The sequence below is a fragment of the Gallus gallus genome, chromosome 11 (genome assembly GCF_016699485.2).
Source record: "Gallus gallus isolate bGalGal1 chromosome 11, bGalGal1.mat.broiler.GRCg7b, whole genome shotgun sequence".
NCBI classification, from domain to species: Eukaryota; Metazoa; Chordata; class Aves; order Galliformes; family Phasianidae; genus Gallus; species Gallus gallus.
Window position 1 is genome coordinate 7,052,831 of NC_052542.1, and position 11,360 is coordinate 7,064,190.

General features: G+C 38.8%; 1 protein-coding gene across 1 annotated transcript in view; it reads right to left on the reverse strand.

Annotated features, from left to right (window-relative positions):
- LONP2 (lon peptidase 2, peroxisomal) overlaps positions 1–10,859 on the reverse strand; it is a 39,266-nt gene extending 28,407 nt beyond the window's left edge. Inside the window, exons 1-7 of the mRNA NM_001199220.2 lie at positions 10,608–10,859; positions 9,485–9,719; positions 8,556–8,687; positions 6,651–6,773; positions 5,619–5,782; positions 4,748–4,842; positions 1,971–2,229 (exon numbers count right to left, since the gene is read on the reverse strand). Coding sequence (NP_001186149.2) covers positions 1,971–2,229; positions 4,748–4,842; positions 5,619–5,782; positions 6,651–6,773; positions 8,556–8,687; positions 9,485–9,719; positions 10,608–10,840 — 1,241 coding nt within the window. The 5' untranslated portion in view covers positions 10,841–10,859. The remainder of the gene's footprint in view (positions 1–1,970; positions 2,230–4,747; positions 4,843–5,618; positions 5,783–6,650; positions 6,774–8,555; positions 8,688–9,484; positions 9,720–10,607) is intronic.
- Between the last annotated feature and the right edge of the window lie 501 nt (positions 10,860–11,360).

Sequence of the window (11,360 nt, forward strand, 5' to 3'; positions counted from 1 at the left end):
TGGAGGATCTATTCATGAAAACAACATTATGGAGGGAAGATTACAGGAAAGCTGTAGTTCTAACTTGATAAAAACTGAGAAGAAGAAACAGAAAACAGTGAAACAGAAACACAGAAAGAAAAATCTGTATTCAACTGCTAGATTTTACTTAACATGAAACATGCAAAAGCAGTTGGTTACAAGGGACCCTTACTAACCATCACTAAGTTTTAGTCTTCAGCTATGTGGCTAAAGAGTAACCACCCGGAACTCTTGTTAATTCTAGATGGCATTTTTCTCTTCCTGTCTTGTCAAATACTTTCTAATTTTAAGTATTCATTTTAATAATAAAGATTAACTTCTAACATGCAAAAATACTATGATGGCAGCCACAATCACCTGAATTTCTGTTTTTAAAGTCATTATCGCATGACTGCAGCTCTCCGTAACAGAAGTAAACACCAAAGCCAAAAACAAAACAAAACAAAACAAAAAACCAGTAAGAAATTACTGTAAATTGAGTAACAGCTGATGACAGTTCTACTTTATTTCCATAACGTCTGCTTCATATACATTAGTCTCTCTTTTAGAAAGGCTCAAGTTTTGCTCAGCCCTGGAAAAAGTTCCATAATGTCTGTAAATGCTTAGTATTCAACAACCCCTAGTGGTTCCAATATCAAACAGCAACTTGTACTAGCTGCATTATGCTTGTTCTTAGGATTCATACAATAAATGATTTGAAACATCAGTATTCTGACTTAGTAAACAGTGTCAGTTTACGAATTACAAGGAATAAAACCCTGTGAAGAAGGACAATTCTGCTTCTTTTTCCATTAATGTCTAAGTAAATGGGCAAAAAGGGCAGATATTATGAAGGTTTACAGAACAATCAACCACACGGAGTGCTGCTATACACAAAAAACTGATACATTTAAACAAACATATGTACACCCATACTCAATATTTAACCCCCAGTGGCTTCTGGGTATGTTGATCAAACCTACCCTAAGAAAACCTCATAAATGATCATTCATGCCACAACCTCCACGTGTAGCTAGGTGTGTCAAGCACAACATTACTGTTTCAATGTTTCTTCTCCCCACCTTCTGGTCTAAAAAGTGATCAACAGTATATTAAACTCTAGATTGCTAGAAGTTCATGCACAAGCATTTCAGTACATTTCCCACTAAGTCTTCCACATTCCTGTTAGTAGAGACTGAATTTGCAGCAAGCACTCTAACATATTCACACACTGAATTAGATGACACATTGCAAAGTCTGATAGCACAAAATGAACTTCTGTTAGGCATTTAAGTTTTCATTAAAATTAATAGTGAAGTGGTAAAAATTCCAGGATGCATTTTATGTTGCAAAAATAAAAAGGAGTAATTTGAAACTGGAACAACACTGATAGTGCATTCTGATAGTTGGAGCCAGTAGCATAGCCATTGGGCAAAATTAACTGCTTACATAGCACCAAAGAACTAATAGTTTTAATTTGCAATAATTTACCAGCTGTTGTAAGGAGAAATCACATGGTTTTACAGATCATTAGACATACTTAATGGAACCAAAAGTGCTGCACTGATGTTTGGTAGTTACTTACCTATGTTATCTATTCATTATTCCTCCAGCAGGGTATGGGAAACTGGCTGATTTAAACAAATCATTTAGAAGACCGGGAAGTAGATGCGTAAAGAGATGCAAATAAAAAAAATAAGCCCTAAGGAAAGGGTATGATTATTCCATTCTCCACTTAGAATAAAAAGGCAGTAGCAGAAAAGAATACAGAACAAATCTCAGCAGTGAATGTCCACTCTCATTATTAAAATTCTCTCCTGAATAATACCACTGAATACCAAAGAGAATCAAGGAGTGATAACAGTATTCAAAATAAGTAAAACTTCTCTGCATCAGCTGAACAATGAAAATAATCAGTATATTCTGTAGTAAAATAATAAATTACACGTAATAAAAAAGGAAATACACACCTGTGGCCTCGGATATCAGATTGATCACAGACACCTCCTAAAGCAATCCTGTGGAATTCTCGACCCAAAGTCTTTGCAATTGATCTTCCGACGCTGGTTTTGCCAACTCCTGGGGGTCCCACAAAACAAAGAATGGGTCCCTTGAGGTTGTTTTTTAGCTGCCTGACAGCTAAGTACTCCAAAACTCTTTTCTTCAACTTCTCCATAGCATAATGATCATTATCCAGAAGAATTCGAGCTGCACGAATTTCAAGGCGATCTGTCAATCATTAACAACAGAAAGGATATCAGCACATTTACCTTTAGCAATGAAAACAATTCTACTGTGAAACAGAAGTACATTTTCATACACGTTCATCAATATAATTCACCCAATACTCACATTTATATTCCACACAACGCTCTGCTAAAATAATTATAAGCCTTATTTCTTTAAGAAGAAAAGTAAACACAAGCTAGAGAGATCACTCTGTGGGTAAGAGGATTAACAACAAAAATCGAAGCACCCTTTCATTGTGACACAGATTTAAAATCTGGTTCAAATTAACTTAATATCTGTCCTGGAACAGCAACTGAACAACATGCATATTTTTCAGAATCTGTCATCTCACAGAACTGAGTCTGGAGACATAAGGTCTTATCAAAAGATAAATTCAATCCTATGTCTTCATCACCCATTTACACTATAGTCTGTTATCTCACAAGGCTTGAATGGCAGGCTTTGTTAGCTATATATTTTAAGTGACTGCACTGCGCAAAATACCCAGGTGATAGTAGGACTGGAAAAGTTGGGTTTCTACAGTTGCCATAATTTGAGATAAACTGTCATGCATAATGGAAGGACTTTAAGTAGTGCTTTAGACAGAGCAGGAATTTCTGGCACAAAGCAGCTGTCTCTGCTCTATAGCACAGAAGAGAAAGCAGAAAGCAATGAAGTCCATCAACTCTGTGCAAACCTACCCTTCAGCTTCCATGCACTGCAGATGCAAACGCTTCATCCCAGTATCTGTGCATGTTCCATTTATGGACAGCTATTATTAAATTCCCATCATCAACCATGTAATTCTTTGTAATGAACCACTGAATAAAAAACTAATTAATGATAATAATTTCCCAGGTCTTTTTAATTGTAATTTCCATTTTTCCATTCATGTATATTTTTATTCTCTCTGCCCATAAAGTCCAAAGCATCACTCATATGAATGCAAATACAAATTTTTCTACTTTGTTTCCAAGAAAAAACTTCAAACCACATCTGACTTTGCACAGTTCTGTAAGATTGAAGAGCAAACTCCTGCGAGAGGACGTGAGAGTCAACAAACACTTTCCCCACTCTGTGGTTTTCTGAGTAATACCGACATATGTAGGCAGATCTTTTTACCATTCAGTCATTAAAGAAAATATTTGTAAGTAGATCTGTGAACATGCTTGGCTCTAATGCAAAAAGGTCAACATTTGTCACCATGTGCACTAAGACAAAAGACATACAGATGTTTCTGCTGGTGTGCATATTCTTTAAAAAGCAGATTGTTTTAAATGCCACCCAAAAGCTTCATTTTTCAGAACACTTCTGGGAAGTCTTTCTGCCCAATGAAAGCTACTCATGTTGGTCTACACTTTCCCTGATCTCCATTTTTGTATTCCATTCCTATATTACCAATATCAATTTCTGCTCAAAGTTTTTGAAAACAATGGTAAAAAGTTGAGATGATACTTCTTTTTTTCTACTGTATCCAAAGTTTTAAATATGAAAATTAACTACAACTTTGCTTTTTTTCATCCTCTTGTTCTTTAACAAACTTGATCAGCATAAGATATACCAGAACCTTCTTCAAGAAGATTTATGCTACAGAAATGTAAAAAAGTTTTTTTGCTTGATGTAAGAGATAGTAACTAGCAGCAGTTTTCTTTGGTATTTTTAACAGAACAATACCTTTATTTGATGTGAAAAAACCTCACCTAAGCATCTTTCCAGGATAACGACTCTAAATTCAATTTCACCAAAAGCAGATCACAAACACAACTACTAAACACTGTCATCCAGAACAGTCTCTGAAGCAGAGATATCTCAATCACTACTGCTGAATATGCTATGAATGTGTTTGCAGTGAGACATGAAAACAAAGAAAGGCCCAACAGAAAATAATCAGACTGTGATTACAAAATAGTCTGCTTGAGACTAACAAAAAAAATTAAGGGGAAAACAATTCCAGCATTTCATGACAGTAAGAAAAATCTAGCAAAAGAAGCCCAACACTTTGAGAATCACAGTATGGATTTGTTTACTACTGTTTCACTGTATTACCACAGTAATATGATACCATTTAATTAATCCTACCTGAAACGCACTTAGCAAAAATAAAAAAGCTGTAAATATGCAGAGGTCTTGACTTCCATGAAGACTAGCTAATACAACATAACCTCTTTGAGAACATACCTACTGCACTGTGATGTAATCACATTTCTGTTTTTAGAATAACAAAGTATGCAATAGCACAGATTGCACATAATAACACCGCCATTTTATTGCGTAGATATTACTTGTTTAACTCACATTTTTGGGTGTACAACTGAGCTATGGGGGCTATTCAGCATACTGATCTTTATTTAAACATGGTAAACTGCAAGACTTGAGTACCATTAATAGCATTTTACTATGAGACAGTGAAAAAAAAATTTGGAAGAGGGAACTAAGTACGTTCTTCTGTCTTTACATCATAGCTACTTGTCCTAAAACGTCTGCACAAGAGACAGTCAACAATAATGGAAGGCTTTACCTTTTGTACTCTTGTTCCATGGCAATTCTACCATAAGTTCCAAATAATTTCTTGTTAAAGCATATTCTGGCATCGACTGAGGCATCTTCTTTAATCTGGAAGGACATGCATAGAATTCATAAGGATAATGGGGAACTAACTGCAAACTAAGACACTCTCTTGTACTAAAAAAAAAGAGACATTTAGCAAACCCTTCTACTTCCCAACACCTGTAATACTAAAAAAGTAAGTCACCATTACATTAACTACAAGGTTTGTCTTTGCATAATGATAGCTTATTTGTATGATATTTGCAGAAAAACCAACCATCATTTTCCCAAGCATACACTGCATACAAAATACATGCACCACACTATACATATATATATATATATATATATATATATATATATATATATATATATATATATATATATATATATATACATATACACACACACAGTATCACTGATGAGGTTGTTAATGGTCATATCATCACCAATACCAATTATACACTCACAAAGACAGAGAAAGGAAAAAAGAATCAATATGCAGATCACTTTTCTCATTAATTATTAACAAGTGTTGTGTTATTTGTCCCCTCTCCTTTTCATTTGACTTGTATTCACTTCATAAAATAGAGATCTAGAGCTTGTAGTTTAAAGCTGTATTAATTCACAAGCCACATGTGAAAGGCTTAATTGTCATCCTCTCTGATGTTCCAAAACGACAAGATGAGGCAATTTGTAAGCAAAATAGCAGCACATTAATAAAATTCTAAAAAATTATTTCTAAAATACAACCAACACAAATATATCATTAAGTAAAATGTTAATGCAAGATTCGTTCTAAAAAAATTCAATGAAGAAACCACCAATTTCGATTCTCCTACCTCTTTATTTCCTTAAGACACACTTTAAGAGCTTGCTCTGACATACTGGAAGTTCTAATCTTCTTCTCAAGCATGACAACATCATCATGATCTTCCTCCTCCTCCTCATCTTCTGCAGTGCTTGGAATATGATTGATCCTTCTATTAGGACGAATAGCTACAACCTATGAAACAGGTAACAGTCAGGGAGTAGCATCAGTTTTTGTTTTTTTTAAATAAGGTGAGTACTTTGGCTTTGAATGAAACTATGAGAAAAACACACAAAGATTTGGGAGAAACTACTTAGCAGAATAAACTCAAAAATTTTAATCCAATAAATAGTTAAACAAAGTGTTACTGGTACTGCTTTAAGAAGTTACCGTTTTTATTTTACCGTGTGCATTTGCTAAGTTCATTTGTCATCTACCATAATCTTGTAGGTAACAGAAGACAAAAACAAAATTGAAAAAGTTATTCTGATATTCTGAAAAGCTGGCACTGCAGCCCATCTTATTAGGTGGGATAAGCAAAATATTTACAGATAAGTAATCTCTCTTACTCTTTTTCATTTCTCAATTATTTCTTGTTCGCTAAACTGTACATGTACAATTAGATGCAGCAAAAGTGCAGCCTGGCACAGTTAAACAAACTACATTTCACAACATACATCAATTATCTGTATTTCAAAAGCTGTGATTCACCTTTAATTCTATTAATAAATTGTACACCTTTCACTGCAGTGTGCACATATTGTGCAAGTTAACTGGCTGTCAAACGATTCTTTAATGGAACCTGAGCACTTACTTGAAGTCAGAAAGTGCTCAGACGAAATAAATGCAGCTTTAAAAAAAAAAATGTTTTCTTTTTCAGATGTCTGAACAGCCAAAGTTGCAAGCTGGGTGTTCTCCACTGATATAGCCTGAGCACTAAATACTATGGCCACAGGTTAAAACCTTGCATAGATTACAACAGCACACCTTCATTAACCTGTTTAAAAGTGCATCATTGTACTTATGTACAATACTTAAGAATCCCAGATTTTAAGGTCCATACCCTTTTATCATCATCCTGTTTGGGCTTTCTTGTTTTCTGAAGAAGCTTCAGTCCTTCAATTTGTCTAACAAGCAATGGTATAGTCATCTTGAACCTTTCCTCCAGCCTAACAGCATCTAGAATCTAAGAGCAAGGAGTTATGAGAAGCCGACAAATTCACATTAATGGATCATCACTGAGGAGAAGGGAAACACACAGGATGTCATCGCAGTCTTTTGGTCAGAGTTATCAATTAAATGGTTTGGGGAAAAAAAAGAGGTAGCAAGAAAGTAAAAGAACACAGCATACAAAACCTAGCTTCAGGGTCTGGACAGCAAAACTACAAAGTAATTCAAAACTACCAAAAAATAGAGAATTTTTTATCCTGTTTTAAAGTGTCTTATCATTTTGGTTACATTTTACACAGAAAACATCTACCAGCAGTTTAATTCTCAATTACTGAGTCTCAGAAAAGAGCTCCCTCTAAGAAAACAGCCCCAGAAGAAAAATCACCTTATGCCATAAGGCATGTTTTCCTTGTTGCCTTTTAAAATAACAAATGTATTTTATACATTATTTCATTTTCACGTTTGTTTAAGTTGATGTGAGGAAGCAAGCAAGATTTGGCTCTCTGTATTTACACAGCTGTCACTGCCTGCTCTCTTCTTTAATCACTTCGAACAAAAAATGGTCATGGTATATTTAGCGTCTTTCTACAGCAAGAGGTTGTGCTACAGCATTTATTTCTAGCTGTTCTTTCTTTTTCTTCATTGCTGCTAGTGTCAATCACTCAACCCTGAACTGAAACCGTGAGTTCTTTCATAGAACAAAACAACTCACAGGAACAGCAATGTAAAAAGTCTGGTAATTTTCAAAGATAAGCACTATTTTTGCATAAGATGAAAAATTAGTCTAAATTTAAAAAAAAAACAACCCACATTGAAATCTTTTTTTTTTTTTTAATGATCAAATAAATCCTGCTTCTGAAGTTGTTAGTATTGAGAAATATATAAATATCTGTCAGCTTCATTAAATAAGCAACATTTCAACACAATTTGAAGAAACACTTATCTTTACCACGGCAATGGGAAATGCCCTCCACTCTGCTCTCATGAGACCCCATCTGGAGCACTGTGTCCAGTTCTGGAGCTTCCAGTGCAAAAAGGACATGGAGCTGTTGAAGCGGACCCAGAGGAGGGCCTTGAAGATGATCAGAGGGCTAGAGTAGCTCCCCTATGAGGACAGGCTTTAGAAAGCTGGGGCTCTTCAGCCTGAAGAAGGGAAGGTACCTGGAGGACCTTATAGCAACCCTCCAGTACCTGAAGGGGGCCTACAGAAAAGCTGGGGAGGGACTTTCGGTAAGGGCAGGTAACAACAGGATGAGGGAAAATGGCTTAAAACTTGAAGAGGGTACATTTATACTAGATATTAGGAAGAAATTCTATACTGTGTGGGTCGTGTGAGACACTGGAACAGGTTGCCCAGAGAAGCTGTGGTTGCCCTCACCCTGGAGGTGTTCAAAGCCAGGCTGGACAGGACTTTGAGGAACATGGTCTAGTGGGAGGTGTCCCTACCTATAGAGCAGGGGCAGTGGAACTAGATAATCTTAAAGGTCTCTTCCAACCCAAAACATTCTATGATTCCATGAAATCCAGGCTTTATCTCTTTTGCGCTCAATTAAATGAATAGTTTTCCACACTATCTACATTCATTTAGCTTTTAAGTGAATCCTGATGTAAAGGTATATAGAAAGATATTTGAAGCAAGAGCATAAAACCGTTTGAGAAGTATTTCTTCTTGGTTGTAACATAAATACTTTCTGGAACTATATTATCACCATCTATCAAAGTTATCCTAAAAGTGGTTATAACTAACTAGAGAAAAGTAGCAAATACTTCACCTTAAAACAGTTTAAGGACATAATACCTGAAGCTTCTCTTGGTTGGATGTACGGATGATTGAAGTCAGTATATCTGGCAAAGCTTCTCTAGGCAGATTGTCCAAAAGTCGTCTCAGCTTTGCAACTGCAGGAACAGACATATCCAGCATCTCAACCAACTGTAAGAAACACACAGTGAAAAATACTCATAGTTGTTAGATGTTCCTTTTTTAATTTATTTAAGCAAGTATCTGACTTAAAAAGCGCTGCATCTTTAAGAATGAAACGTGCATAAATGCTTTGCCAAAAACGTTCTGAAAAAAAATATTTGCACACAGAAGAGGAATAGGCAACCAAGACTCTGGACTTTATACTAGTTCAAGAAGTTCATCATTATCATTGCTGTTCCTAGTGCTTTTTTCAATGCCTATATCTTCTACTACCTCTCAAATACCCTGATTAAAAATCATCCTAGTTATCTTCTTCTATACCTCCTATAAACACTAGATTTATTATACCTGAGCACGTGTATATAAAAAGATTCTATACAGGTGTGCTTTTTTCCACTTTAATAATATGTAGTTCTAAAAATCTATTATACGTACCCAGAATTTCAGAAAAAGCACTGTGTCAGAAGTGCTATACATACATACATATGTACATATATATGTATTGTTTTGTACTATAATGTACTTAGGGTACCAGTACATATGAACTACTATAAAGTTATTGTAACGTTAACGTATACAGTTAGACTCATCCTGAAATGAACTGCATAGAGACTCTCAAACTCAACACAGAAATCTCAAGCCAAAGACAATACTTTTCTAGCAGAACTGAAATCCTACTTTCACTAAAAAATGTAAGAGGAACAAAGAGAGAAAAGCAAACAAACAAAAAAAAAAAAAGGAAAAAAAAAAGCAACAAAACGTGTGTCAATACATTGATTGAAAATAAATAGGATTAAACAATTTACCTGCACAGCATATTTGTAGAACTGTTCTGACAACTCTCCAAGCTCCTCCTCAGACTTATGCTGATTTGTAAACTGCTCGAGTCGATCCAACTGCTCAACTTCCGCAACAGGGTACGGCTTCTCCTTCAGCACCTGCAGTATCTGGAACCGGCAGAGGCCCGTAACCAGCAGTGTATAATGTGGCTTGGGCCAGTTGCTACCAACCACCTGAACTGCCAAAGCAGCAGTGCCAATCCTGAAAACAGATCAAATCTTTGTATTATTTGTCACCTTCCACAGAACATTTCATGCGCCCCTCACATGAAGCAACTGAGCTTCATCATTGCTCACAGGAACATGTGACCTCACAGGTCATCATTGTTCCTCATTAGCAACGGTAACCAGGTTAGAGGATTTCCTTTGTGACAGAGATCAACTAAACCATGCCTTGAAATTTAAACAACCAAGCCAACTGAAAATGAACGATGGTGGTATAACACATACATCCCACCTGGAGAGATGTAGTTGTTTCATAAATAGATTACCAGGTCTTGGGACAGGGACGGAACACTCACATTTCTGCTGAAACTGTACACATCAGAAAAATGAGTCTTTATGATTTCCAGTTTTCTAGCAAAACTGCTTGTCTCGTGCAAAACTAACGTCTTAGATCACATTTTTCTGACCAAACTGTCTGTTTAAGCAGAATCAAAACAAACTGCCTAGCCTTACTAAATCCACTGGCGGAAATAAGTTTTGCAAGGAATACAGCACGTTAATTTTACACACGGGTGATCCCTCAGAAATACAATTAGCTTTCATTTCACGTGAACCGGACCTCCCACGCTACTTCTATTAAACAAAGTAGCTAACTTTCTATCACTAATAAGCGGTACAGCCCTAATGACCTCGAACCGCTTTCTCGGATCGCGTTTCTGCCCCAGCCGGCTCTCTTCCTCGGACTCGCCCAGCAGCAGACCCGCACGGCGCCGCCCCCGCCCCACGCACGAGGGCTCCCCCGGCCGGGAGCAGAGCTCCGCTCCCCGCAGCGCGGCCTCGGCCCAGCGCCGGCCGGAGGTACCGACGCGGCCCCGGCGGAGGCAGCGCGGCTGAGGGCCGCGAGGGCAGGGCGCGGCGGCGGCACCTGTGCAGCGAGGGCAAGTCGTCACAGTCGGACGTGGGGTCGCTGGTGTTGGGGATGACGCCGATGATAGTGCTGCGCAGCGAGGTGCCCTTCAGCAGCCGGCTGCGCACCAGCTGCATGTTGCGCGGCGAGTCCACGCTCGTCCGCATGGTCGAGCCGGGCAGCAGGACGCCCTCGTGGGTGAGCAGCAGCGGCAGGCGGCTGGGGATCTGGATCGCGCTACCCGCCGCCATGGCCGTCTCTCCGCTCCGCAGAGCCCCGCCCCGCTACGGGCGCCCGGCAGGGACAGGTTGAGGATCAGGGTCACAGTCAGGATCGGGCCGGGCGTAGGGCCTAGGGCGCAGCGCGCGCCGCTCGCCGCCGGGCACCCCCCGCCCCCGGCGGGACCCTGCCGGGCACTGCGCCTACAGCCGCCCCACCGCCGTTTTTAAAACCCTGTGGGTGACCGCGCGAGGACAGCTCTGTGCCGCGGCCGCCGCTACCAGCAGATGGCAGGCGAGCACTTACAGTGCCAGGGTCTCTTATAAAAACCAATAAAAACTGATCATTTCTCGATACGATGGATACTAGTGAAAGGCGGTTATCGGGGTTCCATTTACTGGCTGCAATTCATCAGGCTCTCGCGTAAAAGCCGCCCTGCTGCTACGCGGGGGTGCACTGCCGCCAGCCGCGGGCCCGCACTGCGCTCCCCTGGGCAGGAGCCCGCCCCGAGTGCTTGCGGGTGGTGCCAGCTCCAGCCTCAGCTTTCCCTCC